This window comes from Tamandua tetradactyla, chromosome 13, assembly GCF_023851605.1.
Source record: "Tamandua tetradactyla isolate mTamTet1 chromosome 13, mTamTet1.pri, whole genome shotgun sequence".
NCBI classification, from domain to species: domain Eukaryota; kingdom Metazoa; phylum Chordata; class Mammalia; order Pilosa; family Myrmecophagidae; genus Tamandua; species Tamandua tetradactyla.
The window spans coordinates 50,738,003-50,764,280 of NC_135339.1; the positions used below are offsets into that span (position 1 = coordinate 50,738,003).

Here is a 26,278-nt window from a genome sequence, read left to right on the forward strand (position 1 = left end):
GAACTTATCTTGGCTCCTTTTAATTTTCTTTCTCTTTCTACCTCTCCAATTAGTGAATATGCCCCTTGAATTATCTGATGGAGTTTCAGGTGAAGTAGATTGGCTTTTAGTTACTAGCTGAGGCAATCAATTATTGCCAAGGATATAGTCTACTATTGTATTCTGGGGGCAGAAAGAGACTGGAGTGGGAATGTTGGCCACAAAGGAGACTCAAAGAACTGAGAAGTGACTAAAAGACAGCCTGGAGTATGAGAAGCAGATATCTGGAGTTAGGTGGCTAGGCTATCTTAATGTCAATGAGGAATGTTTGCTGGCCTGGGCATATCTGCAGATTAGCATCACAGCTATTCTACATAGAAACAATATATTCTATACATATAATGTTTGTATTAATGGCATTTTCACATTACTAAGTGTTGTCAGAAGTCGCCAAAATGAAACTATCTACCATTAGCAATGATGCTTGAGAAAACATTTTATTGCAGTGTCCAGCAAATGACACTAGTGTAGTGCAAACAAAACACACCTGAAACCCAATTCTCATGTAACCTAATTCTCACTTATCTGTAGTTAACATCATTCACGTAACTTCTATGTATTGTGCCTTTAGCCATCGTCTATGTTTTGGACCTTTGGTGGGGCCAGAGGAAATGTCTAATAATGTGAGGATCAAAAGGAGGGAAGGTAAAGTATGCTTCTTTCCCGTACTCCCAGAAAGCCCAGGGAAAGTGGTGCAGGGGAGGGGGAGAGGAAGCATAGAAACGTGATGCTGCCCCTATAGGCAGAGAGAAAAGGTTTCCAGCCAGTATGGCCAGAGGATCAGCCATATCAGAAACAGTAAGGGGGAAATAGGATACCTCTGCTCTACTCCCACCCCTACCTCTAGAAGCTCATCTGAGGAATGATCTTGTGTTGCTTCTCACTCCCTCCTCATCTTTCCTTGAGTGGTGGCTGCAGTGCTGAGCAGAATCCCTTTCTTTGCTTGGTCGTCACTACATGACTGGATTCAGAAACTCTTGGACAATATTATGACAATCTGTATAGTTGGTCAATGGAGCTCCAGACTTAATTATGAAAAAAATATCTAGAAAACCATCCAGGCATATTCTTGTGCACAAAATAGAATTCCATTTTTCTTACCATCAGAGAGGGATTCATAGTCATAATCATATTCATCCTCTTCTTCTTCCTCTTCCTCGTTACCAGCAGCTGGGGGGTTGGCATTCCCCCCATTATAAGCCTGAGCTTGCATGGATGCTAGCTGATGAGCCTGTAAGATAGCAATATTTAAAGACTCAGACGGTAAACTACAGAGTTTTCATTTACAAGATTCAAAACTACCACCTACTGCTTACCATAGTCGTTAAATAATTTTGACTCATCTGAGTGAGGGGAAAAAATCTACACTCATTTGAAATAAAATGTCTACATTCCCACAGGAGATATTCTGGAGCTTTTAGAAACAATCACGAGGAACCTATGTGTATTGTCCAGCCCCTCAAAAGAAATCTTCAGTGCTTTGGGGGCTCAGCATCCATCCCAAATGACTGAAGAAGTGAATCAGCCCATAATTTTGGAATAGTAAGTCTCTGCTAGGAAACTATTTTTTTTTCCTTCTTAAAATAATATCCAAAGGCCTCTGACCTTGAGAAAATATTAGAGTCCCTGTGGACAAAGAGACCAAAAGAATGGTTGTTGGTTTAAATAAAGTTTTTTCAACAGACTTTATCTGAGCCGTAAATCAGGTTAACAAAACAGGCTAGAGACTTTGGGAAAATTGATATGTGCTGCCAGGGAGGTCATGTGCCTCCATGTTCTACTGGAATTACTGTGAGGTGATATCATAAGACACAAGAATCAACAGAGGTCTGAAACTGCGATTTATCTACTTCAGGGAATCAGGCTTCAGGAAATGATCTGAAATATAGAACAGCTACTTGCATGAATAAAAACAGGAAACAACCTAAAAGTCCAACAATGGACGAATGGGGTCAGTACATTATGATATACCCACTTGAGAGAATGAGACATGAAAAAGTACTTGTCATATCTATTTATTGAACAAAGGATACAAAATCGTGTGTTTATATATATAATATTTAAATATGTAAATATATACATGCACATATATATATGGTTACAATTATATAAAATGACATGCATAAAAAAGACTATATATAAATACACAAAGCTTCTTGATCTTTATGTGTCATGGTCCCTTTGGCAGCCTGATGAGGCAAGATCCCTTCTCAAAATGGTGTTTTAAGTGCATAAAATAAAATACATAAGACTATAAAGGAAACAAATAATGTTGAATACAATTATTAAATATCTTAAAAAATTATGATATAGTAATATATATGTTTATTAAGTAAACAGTAAAAATATATAGTAAAAGATATTTATGGTAGTTCTAGAAAATTTTTTGCAATAGTTTTGAGCTTAAATCATTTCTTGGAGATCTTAGCAACTACAGTCATATGAGATAAAAAATCTGTGATTTTTATTAGTGCCAAAGACATAAGCACTGCCAACATTACTGTGGTTTGTTCTCCACATTTATAATTGGAGGATATGCTAAATTTCAGTGAAAGGTTTATGAAAATAAAGATATAATTTTTTTCCTATGGACTCCTAAATTCTATCTGTGGACCTGAGTTTAAGAACCCCTGCAACGCAGGTTGTGTTTGGTCTTAGAATTACATATTGTCATGGTTAGGGACAGGTGTCAACTTGGCCAAGTTGTGGTACCTGTTTATCTGATTGGGCAAGCGCTGGTCTGTCTGTTGCAATGAGGACATTTCATAGGATTAGGTCATGATCACGTCAGCTACATTCACAGCTGATTCCATTTGTAATCAGCCAAAGGGGAGTGTCTTCTGCAATTAGTGATGCTAAATGTAATCATGGGAAGTCTTTTAAGGAGGACTCAGAGGAGACAGGTTTCATTCCTGCTTTGGCTGGTGAGCCTCTCCTGTGGAGTTCATCCAGGCCATCCATCAGAGTCATCGGCTTCGCAGCCTGCCCTGTTGATTTTGGACTCTGCGTTCCTACGGTCACATGAGACACTTTCATAAATTTTATATTTGCAAGTGTTCCCTGTTGATTCTGTTTCTCTAGAGAACCCTAGCTAATACATCTTGGTACCAGGAGTGGTTCTTAAGGAACAGAATCTTAAAAATGGGTTTTTATGAATGGTTTTCTACTCTGACTGGACTCGGAGACACTAAGGACTCTGATTCCCATAATCAGAATGACACTCCCAATCCATGGAGTGAGTTGGCAAAGGAGATAGTCAAAATATCATCATTCGATTCTCCTAATGCTTCGCTTCTACGAAGCCAGACTCTGGGGGATAATGTTTTTGACACCTTTACAGAGTTCTGTAGAAATAAGAGTTATAGAGATGTTGGTTGGTTGTTGTTAGATACACTGTTTACATTAAAGGGTGAAAGGGATGGGCTTAAGGCTTCAAACGAGAAAGCGCCGTCTGAAAGATGTAGATGTTTCTATGAGTATCCTGAAGGAAAATCTTATTTCCTGTAGCCATAGACTTGAGATCTCTGAAAATCAGACTCAGAATCTTATTGTTAGAGTAGCAACTTTACAACGTAAACTGAAATCTCAGTCTTGCATGGTGTCTGCCGTTAAAGTGAGGGCATTGATTGGAAAGGAGTGGGACCCTGAAAAATGGGATGGTGACATATGGATTGATAATGATGTTGGGGGTGAGGTTGAAACCCTAGACCATGCTGAGCCTTCTCTAGATAACCCTGTAATAGTCTGCCCTGAGGACATAGCTGCCCCACCTCCAGCCTGCCTTGAGGAATTGGCCACCCAACCTCCTCCTGAAGGGATTAGCCCTAGAGTTATTAATCCTGTTTCACCAGATGAAACTGCAAATGAAGGCCCTGAAGCAAATGGCTTGGAAGATATTTCTAATTCTTTTCATGACCCACCCCCACCACCCCTCATTTCTTCTAGACCTATAACTAGACTAAAGTCCCAACAGGCCCCTAAAGGTGAGGTACAAAGTATCACACATGAGGAGGTACGTTATACTCCAAAAGAACTATGTGAGTTTTCCAATTTATATAGACAGAAATCAGGGGAATATGTGCGGCAATGGATTTTAAGAGTGTGGGATAATGGTGGGAGGAATATAAGGCTGGATCAGGCTGAATTTATTGATATGGGCCCAGTAAGCAGAGATTCTGCATTCAATGTTATAGCTTGAGCGGTTAGAAAAGGTGTTAACAGCTTGTTTGGGTGGTTGGTTGAAACATGGATCAAAAGGTGGCCAACATTACCTGAGGTTGAAATGCCAGAACTGCCCTGGTATAATGTAGATCAGAGGATCCAGAGGCTTAGAGAGATTGGAATGTTAGAATGGATAGACCTTTCTGAGTGGGCTAAAAACATGAAGATATTTGTGTCCCATGTGAATGCACACCAGAGGGTGACTTCAGCAGAGGAAGATTTTAATAATCAAGTGGATAAGATGACCCGTTCTGTGGATACCAGTCAGCCTCTTTCCCCAGAAACTCCTGTTATTGCCCAATGGGCTCATGAATAAAGTGGTCATGGTGGTAGGGATGGAGGTTATGCATGGGCTCAGCAACATGGACTTCCACTCACCAAGGCTGACCTGGCTACAACCACTGCTGAGTGCCCAATCTGCCAGTAGCAGAGACCCACACTCAGCCCCCGATATGGCACCATTCCCCGAGGTGACCAGCCAGCTACATGGTGGCAGGTTGATTACATTGGACTGCTCCCTTCACGGAAGGGGCAGCGATTTGTTCTAACTGGAATAGACACATACTCTGGATATGGGTTTGCTTTCCCTGCACGCGATGCTTCTGCCAAAACTACCATCTGTGGGCTTACAGAATGCCTTATCCATCGTCATGGTATTCTACATAGCATTGCTTCGGATCAAGGAACACACTTCACAGCAAATGAAGTGCGAGAATGGGCACATGCTCATGGAATTCTCTGGTCTTACCATGTTCCCCATCATCCAGAAGCAGCTGGATTGATAGAACGGTGGAATGGCCTTTTGAAAACTCAATTACGGTGCCAACTAGGTGGCAAAAACTTGAAAGGCTGGGGTAATGTTCTCCAGGAAGCTGTGTATGCTCTGAATCAGCGTCCGCTGTATGGTGCTGTTTCTCCCATAGCCAGAATCCATGGGTCCAGGAATCAAGGGGTGGAAATGGGTGTCGTGCCACTCACTATTACCCCTAGTGATCCACTAGGAAAATTTTTGCTTCCTGTCCCTGCTACCCTGAGTTCTGCTGGTCTACAGGTTTTAGTTCCAAAACGGGGTGTGCTTTCTCCAGGAGAAACAACAGTGATACCACTGAACTGGTAGTTAAGATTGCCACCTGGTCACTTTGGGCTACTTATGCCTCTGGATCAACACACCAAGAAGGGGATTACATTATTGTCTGGGGTAATTGACCCTGACTATCAGAAGGAAGTAGGACTGCAACTACATAATGGAGGTAAAGAAGAGCTTTCTTGGAATATAGGAGATCCCCTGGGGCATCTATTAGTACTACCATGCCCTGTGATTAAAATCAATGGAAAACTGCAACAACACAATCCAGGCAGGACTACTAATGGCTCTGAAACCTCAGGAATGAAGGTTTGGGTCACCCCACCAGGCAAAGAACCATGGCCAGCTGAAGTGCTTGCTGAGGGGAAAGGGAACATGGAATGGGTAGTGGAAGAAGGTAGTGATAAATATGAACTTCGACCACGTGATCAGTTACAGAAAAGAGGACTGTAATGCTGTTTTGTTCATGTTATACTATTTAAGTTGTAAGATATCAAGTTTAAGAATGAATGTTGCCCAAGGATTTGCACCCTATTCTGGAGAGATTTAATGTGTTTCCAGTTATATGCAGGACAGTTGAGTACTGTCAGGTAAAAGAAAAAAATGTGTGCTTATTTGTTTTCATTTGGAAATTAAGTATGGTCTAAGGTGATATATATATATATATAGGTGCCAAGTTGACAAGGGGTGGACTGTCATGGTTAGGGACAGGTGTCAACTTGGCCAAGCTGTGGTACCTGTTTATCTGATTGGGCAAGCGCTGGTCTGTCTGTTGCAATGAGGACATTCCATAGGATTAGGTCATGATCACGTCAGCTACATCCACAGCTGATTCCATTTGTAATCAGCCAAAGGGGAGTGTCTTCTGCAATTAGTGATGCTAAATGTAATCATGGGAAGTCTTTTAAGGAGGACTCAGAGGAGACAGGTTTCATTCCTGCTTTGGCTGGTGAGCCTCTCCTGTGGAGTTCATCCAGGCCATCCATTGGAGTCATCGGCTTCGCAGCCTGCCCTGTTGATTTTGGACTCTGCGTTCCTACGGTCACATGAGACACTTTCATAAATTTTATATTTGCAAGTGTTCCCTGTTGATTCTGTTTCTCTAGAGAACCCTAACTAATACACATATGTTTTAAAATATTTCACTATTCTCTAATTTTTATGGAATGTCATGATATTATCTTTATAATAAAAATGCATAGATAAAAAGATGTAATTTAGGCTGCGTCTATATCCAGATAAAATATTTTATAATTTAGACAATTCCAGATAACCAGCCATTGTCTAGGCAGGGATTTCTCAAGGTGGGCTTACAGAAGTCCAGTTCCATGGGATTTAATACCTGTTAGGTAAATACCAATAACTATAATAACAAAATGCAATAAAGTTTTGGAAACAGTGGCTTGAACAAACTAAAATACATTCCTGCTATCAAGTTTCATATATTCTCCATTTAATATGTCAAAGGGCAGCATGATTTTTCAAAGAAGACCTCTGGAGCAGCATTTCCCATGCTTATTTAACAAACAATTTTTTTTTTCCTTTTCTTTTCTCAGAGTTTCACATAAGATTAGTGTTCTTCAAAACTTTGGGAAATCTGGTGTAGGCAAAAGTGAACCACAAAAGCAAATCTATTTGTCCTGGATAAGAGAAGGGCCTTTGACTCGGTGAGCATTCAAGGTAGAATCAAGTGCTGGGAATGGTGATGCTTACAGCCTAGTAGGCTCTCTTGTGAGAACAGTATGATGGGAAAGATGCCATTCAAAGAACGACGGACGAGCAGTATCAGAAAGTAGAGTGCCAAGGCCCCTTAGATGTTCAAATGTGTCCCCAAATGCAAGAAGCCCTTTCCAGCAGGCTGACATGGGAGAATTGGCCAAATGGACAGCCAAGAGCTGACGCTCTTGCTCTTTGAGGGTGACCACAAAACATTTGCCAACATCCCATTTATTCTGAGAGAAAAAAATATGACTCTAGCTCTTGATTAAAAGTAATCCAATAGAGCCCAGCGGGTTAGAGCTGGGGGCAAGATGAAAAGACTGGCTTGCACGGCCTCAGTGGGGGCTGTATCTTATTCTTCTCTATTCCCCCAGTGCCTAGCACATTGCCTGTTATGTAATATGAACTGTCTGAGTCCAACATGCTGGGATTCAGGAACCATGGTCAGAATGGAGAATTCTAGTGGGGTGAAGCTTTGAGACCTCAGTAAGAGCCTTAGCACAGGCCTGGGGAAGGTGGAAGGCTTCAAAAACCCCACTCTGAGTCAATCCATCCTAGTGGAGGGTGAATCCTTTGTATTGAAATAATCCAGGAAGTTAGGGGTTGGGTCTGGTGGAGCCAAAAAGTCATCTAGACCCATAACCTGTCAGACAACTGAAAGGTCATGTGGATATGATTGTGAAATCATTGAAGGTACTTCCTGGGAAATTATGGGGGTAGGAAGTGGTCTTAGAAAATGGGATATGAGATTATATTGTACCATTTTTCAAAAAGGAGGAAAAGGTAAATTGTTGAAGTTTTACCATGGGGAGTGTCAAGTTGATACTTGATAAAATGTCAGATTGTATTATTAATTAGTTGGTTTGTGACAAATCAGGAAAAAAAAAAGAAGTGAATACCAAGAGTCAGCATGGATTTTCTAAGAACACATCTCCTCACAATAACCTCCTTAGCCTTTTGGATAAGGTAACTGATTATGGGAGAAATAACAGGTAAGTAGTGTGTCTCAAACTTCCAAATTGCTAAGAATTATTGTTTTTTAAATAAATAGATTAACAAGTCATTCTTCAGATATTCTAATTGAGGAGGTTATGTTTGGGGCCTAGGAATCTACGTTTTTTAAGTGCCCCATGTGATTTTTTTTCAGTATATTCTGACTCCTGTGTCAGAATATACTGAAAAAGTCTTTCCTTTTCAAAGACCAGAATCGGAATCTTTGCTCTGCCACTATGAGCTAGGTGGCTTTAAACAAGTCACATAAAAGGCCAGCCTTCAGTTTCCTATTCTGTAAATAAAGAGTTTGAAGTGGACCCTGGAGAAAGTTTGGCTGCACCAGACTGGGGACATAATCACCTAATTCTTTAGAAGTTCTTTACAAATTCTTTAGAAGATCCGCAGGGTTCTATACTTGGCTGGGCAACTTGGGATAAAGACACAGTTTGAAACTTGTTAATAAATACATTGGATGACTGAAAAAAATCCACAAAGAATCTTGTAGGCTGCAATAACATTCCAAAATTAAGAAGAACAAATTTAACAGAGATCAATGCGAGGCTCCTGTACATTAAAGGGTAAGATTAATTGCAAACCTGGGTAGTTGGGGCGACTGGGCATAACAACTGCCCATTGGAAAATAACTGGACTCTTTTTGTTTTTCACAAACTTAACATGGACCCAATATGTGATAAGGAATTTTTAAAAAGTGAGAGCATATCTAAAATTGAGAGTGTCATTGGACTGTGGACTTTGGACATTATACATGATGCCTAATGAATGCAGGTGGCTAGAGGATACACTGACTCAGAAGTAAATTGGTGAATGATGGTGTTTACATATGATTGAATATTGTGCTGCTACAAAAGGTATAAAGTTGTGAGGCATGCAATGATGTGAATGAACCTGTGGGACATTTGGTAAGACAAAATAAGCCAGAAACAAAACAGCAATTATTGTATGATCTCATTTAGAAAATGCTTATAAGAAAATAGGGGCCTAGATTGTAAGCTTTTGTAGCAGTCACATTTAGTCTGGAGTGGTAATTATTATTTCTGGATTTTTAGAGGCTGTTTTATATATGTATAACCTGGTAATCAGAGATAAGAATGAAGGTGATCAGGGCAGGATTAAGGTAATTCAGAACACAGGGTAAGAAAGACATTGTCTATATTTTAGAACCTCACCTATTCTTTGAGGCCAAAGGAAGAAATGCTTATTTTGTCCAGAACCTAAATTTTCTGTAGCACATAATCTAACTCAGCCATTCCAGACAGCTCATTTAAACAATCACGATTCAGGGAGCCCAGAATAAGAATGAGGCCCTTTAATCCTGTATAGCTTAAGGCCTGGATGCATCCTAGAATATATTAAGCAGATAATCAAAAAGTATTGGCACTTTGGGCACTATACATGATGCCTGATCAAAGCAAGTGGCTGAAGGATGCACTGACTGAGAAGTAGGTTGGTGAACAATGGTGTACACTTATGAACGAATGTTGTGCTGCTACAAAAGGGAACCAAGTTGTGAGGCATGCAACGATGTGAATGAACATGTGGAACATTTGGTGAGGCAAAATAAGCCTGGAATAAAAGAACAACAATGGTATGGTCATCTTTAGAAAATGCTTATAAGGAAACAGGGGCCTAGGCTGTAAGCTTTTAGAGCAGAAACATTAAGCCTGGAGTGGTGATTATTATTTCTGGATTTTGAGAGGCTGTTATATATATAACCTGATTTTTAGAGATAAGAAAAAAGCTAATCAGGTTGGTGTTAAGGTAATTCAGAACACAGGAGTAAGGAAGACAGTGTCTATATTTTAGAACCACACATACTCTTTGTGACCAAAGGAAGAAAGGTTTATTTGGTTTGGAACTGAAATTTTCTGTAGCACATTTTCTGTAGTGCGTAATCTAACTCAACCTATCTGTATAGCTCATTTGAACAATTGAAATTCAGGGAGCTCAAAATAAGAAAGAGGTCCTTTAATCCTGTATAGATTATTGTAATGCCTGGATACATCCTAGAATATATTAAGCAGATAATCAAGAAGTACTGGCAAAGTTCCTTGAGGGATTGGAGAAAGAATATGGAACTATTAAACTTTACCATCAGGGAATCCCCTGATACTGTGTCAAACTTTAGGGGCACCAAATCAATAAGCCATGCCCTTGATCTTGAGGCTAGCTCTTTTTTTTTTTTCCTTGTTGGTTTACTGGCCATTTTTTATTTTATTTTATTTTTAAACACAACAACACACAGACACAAACATTCTTACCATATGATCATTCCATTCTTGGTATATAATCAGTAACTTACAAATCATCACATAGTTTTATATTCATCACCATGATCATTTCCTGGAACATTTGCATCAATTCAGGAAAAGAAAAAGAAAAGAGAAAAAAACTCCTCATACATACCATACCCTTTACCCCTCCCTCTCACTGATGTTAGTATTTCCATCTACCCAATATATTTTAGCCTTTGTTTCCCCTATTTTTAAATCTATATCCCTTATTACTCCCTTTCATTTATTACTAGCATTTCAATCTACTAAATTTATTTTAACATTTATTCCCCCTATTATTTATTTTTAATCCATATGTTTTTACTCATCTGTCCATACCGTAGACAAAAGGAGCTTCAGACACCAGGTTTTCCCAATCACATGGTCACACTGTGAAAGCTATATAATTATACAATCATCTTCAAGAAATATGGCTACTGAAACACAGCTCTACATTTTCAGGCACTTCTCTCCAGTCTGAGGCTAACTCTTGAGAAGCTTATGTAGGTAGCAGAGAAGCTTAGACTATCTATAGGCATGCCTAAGAGTTACTTCTGGAGGACCTCTGTTGTTACTCGGACGTGGCCTCATTCTCTCTAGGCCCAATTCTGCAAGTGAAATCATTGCCCTCCCCACTACGTGGGACATAATATCCAGGGGTGAAAGTCTCCCTGGTGACATGGGAGATGACCCCCCAGGGATGAATCCTGACCTGGCACCGTGGGATCAAGAATTCTATCCTGACCAAAATGGGGGAAAGTGTAACTAATAAAGTATTAGTATTAGAGTGAATTCTCTCTATAGAGAGAGTTCAAATAGAGCCGAGAGGCCACACTGGAGGTTGCTCTTATGCAAGCTTCAGTTAGACCTTGCCATATATAACTTGCCAACCCCCAACCAAGACCATTCTGCCAATCCTAAAGAACACCTATGGCAGTATATAGGATTCCACAAGCGTTCCATGCACTAGAGTAACTTTCCAGAGACCTACAACCTCCAGATGGGTCCCTGGTCCAGATAAGTCCTGAAACCTAGAGGGCCCATCTCTCCAGAACATCAGATTGTTTCATTTCCCTACCCCATATTAGTGATAGCCCCTACCAACATGAAAAAGTTAGAATGGCCATAGCCCAAACACCCCTAAAGAGAGGGATGTAAAGATCAAAGGTGATGGTGGAGTTATACACTAAAGATAGGATTTAACAAATGAATATGAATTAAACTGATATCTCTTTTAGTCTCCAGTATCTTAGAGCAGCTAGAAGTAAAAACTTAAAATTGTGGAACTGTAACCCATGTCAAACTCTGAAATATGTTCTACAAGTAATTGTGGTGCTATGCTTTGAAATTTATTGCTTTTTTGTATACATGTTATTTTTCACACACAAAGAGGGAAAAATAGTCGATTGTGATGATAAAAAATATTTAAGCCTTTTATATTCTGGAGAAGCTAGAAGGAAAAAAATCTGAGAGGATCATATGGTAGCCCATGACAAACTCTGGGATCTGTCCTGTAACCACTTGCTGAAGAGTGCTTTGAAAACTATTGCTTTGTATATATATTACACCATACAATAAAAAAGTTTAAAAAAAAAAAAAGTATTGGCAAAGTCCCTTAAGGGTTGGGAGAAAAAATATGGAACTATTAAATTTACCACCGGGGAAAGCCTTGATACTGTGAAACATTAGGGACACCCAAATCAGTAGGCCAAGGCTTTGATTTTGAGGCTTGTTCTTGCGAAGTTCATGTATGTATTGGAGAAGCTTAGCCCACCTATAAGGATGCCTAAGAATTACTTTTGGGACCTTTTTGGTTGCTCAGCTGTGTTCTCACTCTCTCTAAGCCCAACTCTGCAAGTGAAATCATTGCCCTCCTCCCTACGTGGGACACGACATCCAGGGGTGAAAGTCCCCCTGGAAGTGTGGGGCATGACTCCTAGGGATGGTTCTGGCCCTGGTGCCATGTGATTAACAATGCCATCCTGAAAAAAAAGGGGGAAAAGATGTGTAAAAAATAAGGTAGGTATCAGTGGCTGAGAGAGTTCAAATAGAGTCGAGAGCCTACTTTGGAGGTCACTGTTATACAAGCTTCAGTTAGACATTGCTACCTATCACAACTTGCCAACCCCCAACCAAAACCATTCCAGCCAAATCTAAAGAACACCTAGGGCAATATATAAGATGTTACAAAGATTCTACACACGAGGGTAACTTCCTAGAAAACTATAACCTCCAGATGAGTCCCTGGACAAGAAGACAGGTCCTGAAACTTAGCAGCCTCTCCAGAACATCAGCTAGATCCATCTCCCTACCCCATATTATTGACAGCCCTCTTCAATATGAAAAAGTTAGAATGGGCATAGCCAAAATACTCCTAAAGAGTGGGAGAAAGATCAAAGGTGATGGTGGAGTTATATAGAGAAGGTAGGATTTAACAAATGAGTATGATTGTTAAATCATTATAGCGATATTTCTTTTAGTCTCCAGTATCTTAGAGCAGCTAGAAGTAAAAACCTAAAATTGTAGAATTGTAACCCATACTAAACTCTGAAATCTGTTCTACAATGGATTATTGCGCTGTGCTTTGAAATTTATTACTTTTTTGTATATACATTCTTTTTCACAAAAAAGAAAAAAAAGCCGATTGTGATGAAAAAAAATTTATTCCTTTTAGCCTCCAATGTTCTGGAGCAGCTAGAAGGAAAAATCTGAGAGGATGGTATGGTAGCCCATGACAAACTCTGGGATCTGTCCTGTAACTACTTGTTGAAGAGTGCTTTGAAAACTATTGTTTCTTCCTTCCTTTGTATATTTGCTAAATTATACAATAAAAAAAGTTAAAAAAAAAAAAAGTGAGAGTAGTCCTAGGCTACATTAACTGAGGTATAAAATACAAATTAAGGGAGGTGATGGTTTCACTGTCCTCATACAGTCAGATTCTATCTGGAATATTGAACTTAGCTTTGGAAATCACAACTGAAGATTGACAAATGAAAGACTAAACATAAGTTTAGGAATACCCAAAATATTCCCAATGGAAATTGAAGAATCTTGGCAGCCATATCCTGTGAGGAAGTTGGCAAAACAAAGATGCTTAGCATGGAGAAGAGAAAAGATAGTGGAGAGATACAAGTTTTCTAGATATTAAATTAGTTTGTGCAGCTTCAGAGGGAAAATTCAGGGCCAATGAGGAGAGGCAGCAAGGAAGATTTGGGCTCAAAATAAAGAATACTTCAAAAACAACATGATTTGTTCATTATTGGAATAGAGGTCTCCTAAGTAACCACTAGTCACTGCAAACTACTATGCAAAGAATGGCAATGCAATAGCTATAAGAACATTTCAATATATCTCAAATATCTATAAGGCTACAGGGGTAGGCTTAATTAATACTGCACCAGGCAGTTGTATCTACTTATCTACTTATATCTATGTAGGGAGCAGTAGTTCCTGGATAAAACGAATGAACAAACATGAAGGAAGAGTCCTTAGAATAGAAAGTGCCCATTGCTGGGTCATGATGCAACATTTGCAGAGGGTTAGGCACGAGAGTATACATGCTAACATTTTATCAAATGACTTCATAACTAAAGCCCATCCACATGGGTCTTGTGACCTCTGGAACACAAGCAAATGCCTGGCCTTCTGGAGCAGCTCTGAAATTGCAGATCTGGGCAAAGGTAGGCCTAGTAAGAAGTATCAAACTAGTGACCCTCTGGGATGACTTCATTTCTGGGCCAGACTTGAAGGTTTAAATTAGATCTTCTCATTCACGTGGGCATGTGCATTCCATACCCATCCTCACCACTTCCTACCATCATATATCTAGCTGGCTTCTCATAATGATGCTTTTTTCCTGCCCCTAAATGTGGTTGAGTTTACAACTCTTGGTCTAAAGCCATGTGTGATCTTCATATTGGGAAATGTAAACATTGAAGGTACACAAAGACTTCAAGGGATATGCAAGTTCATATACTTTTAAAGGAATCAGTTTCTAGATCTTCAACATCTATGTGTGCTCTTTTAAAAAAACCAAGCTACAGTCGGCTGGTACTCCCTTTCTACCTACTTTTTACAAATGTTGTTCACCTACTTCACAAAAGAGAAGGCATAGATATCATCCATCAGTAATCTTAATATATGACACATGAAACGAGGTGAAAAGCATCATAGGCAGCAAAAGCATGTAGAGTTCCTGAGGGAGAGTCTTGAGAAAACTGATTGACTGATTATTTGTTCAATCCATCCATCCATGCATCCATGCATCCATGCATCCATGTATCCATCCATCCTTCCATCTATCCATCCCATCCATCCCATCCGTCCAAGCATTCCTCTATCTATCTTGGAATTAGAATTAAAAATCGAGATGGTCATTAAAGATTTTGAAGAAAATATGCTTAAAGCATATACATAATAAATAATGTTAGAAAATATATCCTTTGCAACTATTTAAACTTAGGGTAAGCTTTTCAGTGTTAACTTAAAAAATGTCTGAGAGGAAAAAGAATGTATGAGAGAGGTAAATAGTTATAGAAAATTATTTCAAGGGATACTTGGCCAAAAAAGGTTTGAAGGCCACAGGCATAGAGGATTCATGACAATCCTGAGCCTCTCCATTTAGGGCAAATCTGATCAGTAGTAATCTGTTAGACTGCACTGGTTTGGGGTCCTTTCTTGAAATATCTGCTTTTCTGCTGAGAGTAAGTCTAAAGATGATGGAACCTCAGGTCTTACCTTCTCCCTTCCCTGCCCAGAGGGCACCTGAAAGAATCTGGACTTTCTGTGAGTCACTGAGATCAGTAGGTGATTTAACACAAGCCATTAAATTGCCCCCTCTCCTCCAACCCACTGAATCCCATTGCATCTGAGTGGGACAATCTGGGAACTTCCTGGTACTTACTGGAATTGCAGATGATGAGATGCTCTAAGAGTCCCCTCAGAGAAGTGGTAATGTTCTACAGTGGCAAAAAACACTGGAAATGAAAACTGAGAAGTGGGATAATAATGTTTACAAGTACTTTGCAATTGTGACAGGTTCCATGATTCATATTGGGAGAGATTTTGTGAGATTTTAGTGTCAGTAGGCTTCTTAGAGACAAGTTACATTAACACCTCCATTTTACAGAGGAAGTAATAATGGAGGACCAGTAAGATTGAATGTCCCAGGGCCACATGCTGATTTGTAACAGAGTCAGTGGCTAGAATTGCGGTGTAATACTCTTTCTCCAACACAGTGCTACATGTCATTCAGGCTTTAAACTCTGAATAACTCAAGAGTAAATTAGAGCTTGAAGAAAATTTAATGATTGTTCCAAATTGATTACTCAACTGGGTCAAACTGGACACTTGATTCAATTTGACTTAACATCTTCTATTTATGACTTAGGACAAAGGGTCCATATTTCTTGGGCTCAAAGAATCCTTCTGAATTCTCCAGTCTCTGAAAACCACTAAAACAAGACTAGGTTAGGCCCCGGAAGCTTTGAGGTCATGGCACAGAGAGAAATAAAAAGCTACAGACTATGACCTAGTTTAAGCTCTGGACTGTCCCTGCTCATGGAAATACATCATTCTACCCCTGCATGGTGCTGAGGGATTCCTGATTCTTGATTGTTCCAGTTTCAAAATTGGCTTTTTTTTTTTTTTTCAAAATTGACTTTTTATGGTTAACAGTGGCATCCTATTTCCAAATAGTCTTGGAAACTATCATTCTGTGGGATAAGTAGGTTTAAACTGGCATATAGATGCAGTGGTTCGGGACTTGGACTTTTGCAGGGATGCTTGGGCTGTGGAACCTCCTGCATAAATGGGTTGGAGGTACTTTGGGTGTAGAACTTTTTGGGCGAGACAGTGTGGGAGGCTCTTGGGGTCCATGCGTTGCAGTGATAAACTGTAGCAGTTTCCATGCTGAGTCACAGGGCTACTGCTACTGGGGTACCATTACAGACTTCAAGAGTCACAGCTCCAGGTCTAAGCACTCGCCCTGAAGGGGGCTCTCACTACAGGGAACTATAGGAACCGTTGGTGGGATCAGCAGCCCTGAAGTCTTGTTCAAAACACAACAGTCAACGCCCGCCCGCCCTCCTCTCCCCTCTTTGTCCGCCGGCCCAGTGTGCGGCGCCCACACACCCCTCAGCAGCTGGCCTGCCCGCCCTCCTCTCCCCTCTTTGTCCGCCGGCCCGGCGCGTGGCGCCCACATGCCCCGCAGCAGCCAGCCCGCCCGCCCTCCTCTCCCCTCTTCCCCCTCCTGCTCCAGCGGCTCTCCAACCACCACCGTGCCCTCTTCTGCCTTCACCGGCTCCTCTGCCACCGGCCTCGACAGCCTTGCCACCCTCACCTTTCCTCCTCCAGAACAGTTACTGGGGGAGTGGAGACAATACAGAGCAGCTACCGGACCCACGACGGAGAACAAAGGGACGGCGTACCCATCCTGGAACAGCTGACTGTCTGGGAGAACCAGCTCCGGTGAGATCACCGAGGGGCGCGGGCTTTCCTGGGCGGGACGGCAAGTGGCCGGAGTCCCTCCCTTCCTCCTTCCCAGGCCAGCTGGCAGAATTGGGCAGGCGGTCCCCTTGGGCCGCGGCGGCTGGCGCCCCCACCATGAGAGGCCCCCCGGACCAACTGAGAGAGTTGGGTCGGAAATCCCCAGATTGCGGAGAACGGTGACCGGGGGGTCCCTTCCAAACACGTGACTCCCCGGTCCGGCTGGGAACAGTGCACTCTCCCGGACTGCGACAGCTGGCACCCTCCCGCCACGCTTGGGGCCCCGGGCCGACTAGGAAATTCGGTCGGGCGCTCTCCCGTGCTGCAGCGGCCGGCGACCCACCCCGCGTTCGGACCCCCAGGCTGGCTGGCACTCTTCCAAGACGCTTCGGCTGCCGAACCTCCCCTACGGCGGGAGTTTTCCAGAGTTAAAGGACCCACAGCAACTTTCACTGGTGGAACCCGTAGACAAAAGTGTGCCACGAGCACCACCTACTGGGCAGGATAAGAAAAACAGAACCCAGAGTTTTCACAGAAAAATCTTTCAACCTGTGGGGTCCAACACCCAGGGAAATCTGACTAAATGCCCAGACGCCAGCAGAAGATAATGGATCACGCTCAGAAAACTGAAAATATGGCCCAGTCAAAGGAACAAACCAATAGTTCAAATGAGATACAGGAGCTGAAACAACTAATGCTGAATATACGAACAGAAATGGAACACCTCTTCAAAAATGAAATCGATAAATTGAGGGAGGACATGAAGAAGACATGGGCTGATCAAAAAGAAGAAATAGAAAAACTGAAAAAACAAATCACAGAGCTTATGGAAGTGAAGGATAAAGTAGAAAAGATGGAAAAAACAATGGATACCTACAATGATAGATTTAAAGAGACAGAAGATAGAATTAGTGATTTGGAGGATGGAACATCTGAATTCCAAAAAGAAACAGAAACTATTCGGAAAAGAATGGAAAAATTTGAACAGGGTATCAGGGAACTCAAGGACAATGCGAATCGCACAAATATACGTGTTGTGGGTGTCCCAGAAGGAGAAGAGAAGGGAAAAGGAGGAGAAAAACTAATGGAAGAAATTATCACTAAAAATTTCCCAACTCTTATGAAAGACCTAAAATTACAGATCCAAGGAGTGCAGCGCACCCCAAAGAGATTAGACCCAAATAGGCGTTCCCCAAGACACTTACTAGTTAGAATGTCAGAGGTCAAAGAGAAAGAGAGGATCTTGAAAGCAGCAAGAGAAAAACAATCCATCACACACAAGGGAAACCAAATAAGACTATGTGTAGATTTCTCAGCAGAAACCATGGAAGCTAGAAGACAGTGCGATGATATATTTAAGTTACTAAAAGAGAAAAACTGCCAACCAAGACTCCTATATCCAGCAAAATTGTCCTTCAAAAATGAGGGAGAAATTAAAACATTCTCAGACAAAAAGTCACTGAGAGAATTTGTGACCAAGAGACCAGCTCTGCAAGAAATACTAAAGGGAGCACTAGAGTCAGAAACCAAAAGACAGAAAAGAGAGACATGGAGAAAAGTGTAGAAAGAAGGAAAGTCAGATATGATATATATAATACAAAAGGCAAAATGGTAGAGGAAAATATTATCCAAACAGTAATAACTCTAAATGTTAATGGACTGAATTCCCCAATCAAAAGACACAGACTGGCAGAATGGATTAAAAAACAGGATCCTTCTATATGCTGTCTACAGGAAACACATCTTAGACCCAAAGATAAACATAGGTTGAAAGTGAAAGGCTGGGAAAAGATATTTCATGCAAATAACAACCAGAAAAGAGCAGGAGTGGCTATACTAATATCCAACAAGTTAGACTTCAAATGTAAAACAGTTAAAAGAGACAAAGAAGGACACTATATACTAATAAAAGGAACAATTAAACAAGAAGACATAACAATCATAAATATTTATGCACCGATCCAGAATGCCCCAAAATACGTGAGGAATACAATGCAAACACTGAAAAGGGAAATAGACACAAATACCATAATAGTTGGAGACTTCAATTCCCCACTCTCATCAATGGACAGAACATCTAGACAGAGGATCAATAAAGAAATAGAGAATCTGAATATTACTATAAATGAGCTAGACTTAACAGACATTTATAGGACATTACATCCCACAACAGCAGGATATACCTTTTTCTCAAGTGCTCATGGATCATTCGCAAAGATAGACCATATGCTGGGTCACAAAGCAAGTCTTAACAAATTTAAAAAGACTGAAATCATACACAACACTTTCTCGGATCATAAAGGAATGAAGTTGGAAATCAATAATAGGTGGAGTGCCAGAAAATTCACACATACATGGAGGCTCAACAACACGCTCTTAAAGAACGAGTGGGTCAAAGAAGAAATTGCAAGAGAAATTAGTAAATACCTCGAGGTGAATGAAAATGAAAACACAACATATCAAAACTTATGGGACGCAGCAAAGGCAGTGCTAAGAGGGAAATTTATTGCCCTAAATGCCTTTATCAGAAAAGAAGAAAAGGCAAAAATGCAGGAATTAACTGTTCACTTGGAAGAACTGGAGAAAGAACAGCAAACTAATCCCAAAGCAAGCAAAAGGAAAGAAATAACAAAGATTAGAGCAGAAATAAATGAAATTGAAAACATGAAAACAATAGAGAAAATCAATAAGACCAGAAGTTGGTTCTATGAGAAAATCAATAAGATTGATGGGCCCTTAGCAAGATTGACAAAAAGAAGAAGAGAGAGGATGCAAATAAATAAGATCAGAAATGGAAGAGGAGACATAACTACTGACCTCACAGAAATAAAGGAGGTAATAACAGGATACTATGAACAACTTTACACTAATAAATACAACAATTTAGATGAAATGGATGGGTTCCTGGAAAGACATGAACAACCAACTTTGACTCAAGAAGAAATAGATGACCTCAACAAACCAATCACAAGTAAAGAGATTGAATTAGTTATTCAAAAGCTCCCTAAAAAGAAAAATCCAGGACCAGACGGCTTCACATGTGAATTCTATCAAACATTCCAGAAAGAATTAGTACCAACTCTCCTCAAACTTTTCAAAAAAATCGAAGTGGAGGGAAAACTACCTAATTCATTCTATGAAGCCAACATCACCCTCATACCAAAACCAGGCAAAGATATTACAAAAAAAGAAAACTACAGACCAATCTCTCTAACGAATATAGATGCAAAAATCCTCAATAAAATTCTAGCAAATCGTATCCAACAACACATTAAAAGAATTATACATCATGACCAAGTAGGATTCATCCCAGGTATGCAAGGATGGTTCAACATAAGAAAATCAATTAATGTAATACACCATATCAACAAATCAAAGCAGAAAAATCACATGATCATCTCAATTGATGCAGAGAAGGCATTTGACAAGATTCAACATCCTTTCCTGTTGAAAACACTTCAAAAGATAGGAATACAAGGGAACTTCCTTAAAATGATAGAGGGAATATATGAAAAACCCACAGCTAATATCATCCTCAATGGGGAAAAATTGAAAACTTTCCCCCTAAGATCAGGAACAAGACAAGGATGTCCACTATCACCACTATTATTCAACATTGTGTTGAAGGTTCTAGCCAGAGAAATTAGACAAGAAAAAGAAATACAAGGCATCAAAATTGGAAAGGAAGAAGTAAAGCTATCACTGTTTGCAGACGATATGATACTATACGTCGAAAACCCGGAAAAATCCACAACAAAACTACTAGAGCTAATAAATGAGTACAGCAAAGTAGCAGGTTACAAGATCAACATTCAAAAATCTGTAGCATTTCTATACACTAGTAATGAACAAGCTGAGGGGGAAATCAAGAAACGAATCCCATTTACAATTGCAACTAAAAGAATAAAATACCTAGGAATAAATTTAACTAAAGAGACAAAAAACCTATACAAAGAAAACTACAAAAAACTGTTAAAAGAAATCACAGAAGACCTAAATAGATGGAAGGGCATACTGTGTTCATGGATTGGAAGACTAAATATAGTTAAGATGTCAATCCTACCTAAATTGATTTACAGATTCAATGCAATACCAATCAAAATCCCAACAACTTATTTTTCAGAATTAGAAAAACCAATAAGCAAATTTATCTGGAAGGGCAGGGTGCCCCGAATTGCTAAAAACATCTTGAGGAAAAAAAACGAAGCTGGAGGTCTAGCGATGCCGGACTTTAAGGCATATTATGAAGCCACAGTGGTCAAAACAGCATGGTATTGGCATAAAGATAGATATATCGACCAATGGAATCGAATAGAGTGCTCAGATATAGACCCTCTCATCTATGGACATTTGATCTTTGATAAGGCAGTCAAGCCAACTCACCTGGGACAGAACAGTCTCTTCAATAAATGGCGCCTAGAGAACTGGATATCCATATGCAAAAGAATGAAAGAAGACCCATCTCTCACACCCTATACAAAAGTTAACTCAAAGTGGATCAAAGATCTAAACATTAGGTCTAAGACCATAAAACAGTTAGAGGAAAATGTTGGGAGATATCTTATGGATCTTACAACTGGAGGCAGTTTTATGGACCTTAAACCTAAAGCAAGAACACTGAAGAAGGAAATAAATAAATGGGAGCCCCTCAAAATTAAACACTTTTGTGCATCAAAGAACTTCATCAAGAAAGTAGAAAGACAGCCTACACAATGGGAGACAATATTTCAAAATGATATATCAGATAAAGGTCTAGTATCCAGAATTTATAAAGAGATTGTTCAACTCAACAACAAAAAGACAGCCAACCCAATTACAAAATGGGGAAAAGACTTGAACAGACACCTATCAGAAGAGGAAATACAAATGGCCAAAAGGCACATGAAGAGATGCTCAATGTCCCTGGCCATTAGAGAAATGCAAATCAAAACCACAATGAGATATCATCTCACACTCACCAGAGTGGCCATTATCAACAAAACAGAAAATGACAAGTGTTGGAGAGGATGCGGAGAAAGAGGCACACTTATCCACTGTTGGTGGGAATGTCAAATGGTGCAACCACTGTGGAAGGCAGTTTGGCGGTTCCTCAAAAAGCTGAATATAGAATTGCCATACGACCCAGCAATACCATTGCTGGGAATATACTCAAAGGACTTAAGGGCAAAGACACAAACGGACATTTGCACACCAATGTTTATAGCAGCGTTATTTACAATTGCAAAGAGATGGAAACAGCCGAAATCTCCATCAACAGAAGAGTGGCTAAACAAATTGTGGTATATACATACGATGGAATACTATGCAGCTTTAAGACAGGATAAACTTATGAAGCATGTAATAACATGGATGGACCTAGAGAACATTATGCTGAGTGAGTCTAGCCAAAAACTAAAGGACAAATACTGTATGGTCCCACTGATGTGAACAGACATTCGAGAATAAATTTGGAATATGTCATTGGTAACAGAGTCCAGCAGGAGGTAGAAACAGGGTAAGATAATGGGCAATTGGAGTTGAAGGGATACAGACTGTGCAACAGGACTAGATACAAAAACTCAAAAATGGACAGCACAATAATACCTAATTGTAAAGTAATCTTGTTAAAACACTGAATGAAGCTGCATCTGAGCTATAGGGTTTTTTTTTTTTTTACTATTATTACTACTTTTATTTCTTTTCTCTATATTAAGATTTTATAGCTTTTTCTGTTGTGTTGCTAGTTCCTCTAAACCGATGCAAATGTACTAAGAAACGATGATCATGCATCTATGTGATGATGTTAAGAATTACTGAGTGCATATGTAGAATGGTATGATTTCTAAATGTTGTGTTAATTTCTTTTTTTTTTTCTTTCCGTTAATAAAAAAAAAAAAATCCAGGGAACCCTTGAGAGGATACCCACCTTGGGGTTGGGGGAACAGGTGGGGAGACTGCCACCAGACCCTGAAATACCCTCACATGACTGGTCCAAAAAAGAATAACCAAACTCTCAATGAAAGCAGCCTGCTTGGCCTTTTGATTTAAAAGTGTCTGACGAGCAGCTTATAAGAAGAGAAAAAGGAATGAAGGAAAGGAAGGAGAGAGGAAAGGAGGGAGGGAGGAAAGCAGGGCTTCCAATACCACCAAAAACCAAAATAGCTGGAATTTAGCTCCACAGCCTGGAAGGCATTTCTACTATCCATGAGTGGCTAGAACTGTATTAAGGAAGGCTCCTCATGATGAATCCTGTTTTTCTCTAATCGAACAAAGACCTCTGAATAAAAACGGGGGCCTACCTCTACTGACATCTCCTAATCCAGACTCCTGGATATTTTTGCCATCAAAATCTGGCAGACATGGTTTGTTGCTTATTCAGATGACAAGAGCATAGCAACTTTTCACCACTTCCCACCTCCACCCCCCACATATCTTGCCAGTTCAGACCTAGCACCCAGGCAGGGATGCTGCTGGTACTGACCACACATAAATGCCAGCTGAAAGCCATATGGGCAGAGACAGGACAAGACCCTAGAGCAGGGTACTGGTGACCCTGGGGCTTCCTGCATTCTGGTGAAACTTGGTGGCTTTTCTTATGAATTTGAATTATATAACTCTAAAACCATTTAATATAAAGCATTTAATAAAGTCTCACTTTGTATAAAAAAAAAAAACACAACAGTCACACATTATCCCACTCAGAATAAATTAAATAATGGAGGCACATTCTGTGTGAGAAATAAATTTCATAAAATAAAATTTTAGGGGAGTTTAGTGACAGTATTATTGAGTTATGAAATGAAAAGCCAAAAATCAACATATTATCCAAGGAAACTCAGTCTTCAAAAACTGGCTACCCAGCAGGTCATCTTAAAGGTTAGAATGGCATTAATTTCTCTGTTCTGGTCACACAGCATATTCATAATTTCTTTAACAAGAGTACAGTACCTTTTGCTTTAAGATATCCACTGGTGTTTGATGGGCTTTTAGCTTCTTGTTTTTAAGGAGCACTTTCCTCCTGAGTTGGTCAGGTGAGGGAAGCATTGGGTCATCTGAGAAATCACTCTCAAATAAGAATTTAGTCACCAGCTTTTCTCCAAACACAGTCTAAAAAGAATAAAGGAAAGACAAACATTCAATGCCTTTTACCTATACTTGAGTTATTCAAATAGATATTTCAGCACAGTTGAATTTTTAAAAATATCTAGGAGGAGAACTAAGAAAGATGTTGCTGTGGTTTTTCCCCATAGAGTCTGACTTCCTTCTGGAAGGAAGATTGTTAGAAGGACAGGAGGAGAGGCTAGGCCATTCTCCAGTTGGGGCCAGCTCTAACTATTTAGGAAAATGCTTTGAGATCTGATGTACTAAAGAAGAAAACAGACTGAGTTAGAAGGTATGGTTTGTAGAATATGGTCCCTTCCACCAGATATGGGTGAAAAGTGAAAGGACAGGAAGCCTTGTAGGGGATAAGGAGTGGGGACAAAAATCAAATATATTAAGGAAAATTTACCCTTGGTTAGTATAAAAAAACTGCAGATACCATTCTGGCAAAGGTTTTCTGAGCATTGGGCTCCAAAAAGGAATGAGTGTCCCTCAATGGGCGTGAGGGAGATAGGCACAGAATGATCTATTGAGGTGAGAATGGGAAAAATGACAATTTTTATCTCTAGTCATTTATTTATTTATTTTTTACATGGGCAGGCACTGGGAAACGAAGCCACATCTCCAGCATGGCAGGTGAGAATTCTGCCACTAAGCCACCACTGCACCACTCTCTAGTTATTTTTTAATTAAAAAATTGAGTTTATTAGTGTTTCATGTTCAAACTGAAAATGGCACCTCTCCCAGTCTGTCTGTTACCCATCACTTGTTATGTGCTGCTCAGGAGGTTCCCTGAAGAACAAGGAGGAGTCAGCCTTTTTTGCTACCAGTTTACCAAGGTATGGTTACTCTCATAAAAATAAGACTTTTCTTATAAATACTTTATAATGAAATGAAGAGGAACCATGAAAATCTTTATATATAGAAGTTCACACTTTAAATCACAATAAAGTACTTAAAGGAGTAACTCTAAGGTATGCATTTTTATTAAGGAAAAAAGCATTCTAAAATTTCTGATTTCTTTTGTATTGACAAGTGAGTAGTCACAGTATATTTTTGCCAGATAATAAAAATAATATAACAAAATCACATTAATCCCTTCCTATAGAGTAAGGATTAAATTATAACAGTGAGTGATAAATTAATCACTATTTAGACAATGTTTGTATTATAGAAAGAGTACTTTAAAAACAGATGTCAGGAAATATTTCTACTGTTACATGAATGGGTTGTAGAAAAGGATGTGTGTAACTTATAAAACGCTTACTTATGCATGTGCAAGAAACTTGGAAACAGATTTCCTAACTGTTAAAAAGTCTTCCAAATTTTTGAACTCATTTACTAAAAATATAAAAGGCAACACTTTTTAATAAGTTTCTAAGTAAAACTGACTGACATCTGGAAACATACAAGTCTTCTAACCAAGTTTCAACCAAAATCTTAGTATCATTCAGAAATGAGTATCACAATTTAGGAAGTGCAGTTAGTAACACCCCTTTTCTGCTGGAATCTTTGTAATACATCTTTTTCAGCTACTGTAGCTATTAAAACCAAATACTGAAAAAATAAACTAAACTTAAAGCCAGATATCCAAGTCATTGATGACAAAGTTTATTTAAAAAATAATGAGCCGTAGGAAAAAAAAATTAAAAAAAATAATAATAATGAGCCATATTCAATCACATTACTCCCATTAAAAATTTAGATAATAATAAATTTAATTTTATTATATTTGATGGTAGTAAATAGGGCTTTTGTACCATTAATACATAGCAGTATTTTAAAAATATATTTTACTTCATTCTTTCTATGTCATTCTCGTTCTTTTACTTTCCATTTTTACATATTTTCATTAATGCATAAAATATGTTGCTAAGACACACGTAACATTTATAAATAAGTCAATAAATGTACAATAGGAATACATGCTGAAATATTTATTGATGGGGTATACAATCAAAAAAGTTTAGAGACCATTATTTTCAATGATAGCAAAGGAAAGGAAATATGAAAAGAAAATCTGTTTTGCTGGCATTAGGGGACATGGCTCTCTGACAGCACCCTTCCTTCCCACTGAGAGCCATGTTTCCATAAACGTCAGTGCCACTGGAAGAAGGGAAAAACATAATGGAATATCCATCCCTAATCTCGCTACATTTTAGTTCCCTTATATAAAGAAGGGCCAACTGTTAACACAGCAACTGTTCTGGCCAGTGTAAGCTCTTGCTCACTTGGATCCCTGTATCTGGACATCTGTAGCATAAGCCACAAAAAGATTGAACTTATTTGCCCTGGGAACTTTTCAGTCTTTCCATAAGCACGTGACAGATGACATCCTGGCATCTCTGACTCATGGTGCCAGAAA

At 39.5% G+C, this 26,278-nt stretch overlaps 1 protein-coding gene across 1 annotated transcript in view; it reads right to left on the minus strand.

Moving 5' to 3' along the window:
- The window catches only part of PLCE1 (phospholipase C epsilon 1), a 373,498-nt gene that overhangs the window by 45,785 nt on the left and 301,435 nt on the right, over positions 1 to 26,278 (minus strand). The window contains exons 19-20 of the mRNA XM_077125401.1: positions 23,761 to 23,919; positions 1,141 to 1,270 (exon numbers count right to left, since the gene is read on the minus strand). Of these exons, the coding sequence (XP_076981516.1) occupies positions 1,141 to 1,270; positions 23,761 to 23,919 (289 nt within the window). The remainder of the gene's footprint in view (positions 1 to 1,140; positions 1,271 to 23,760; positions 23,920 to 26,278) is intronic.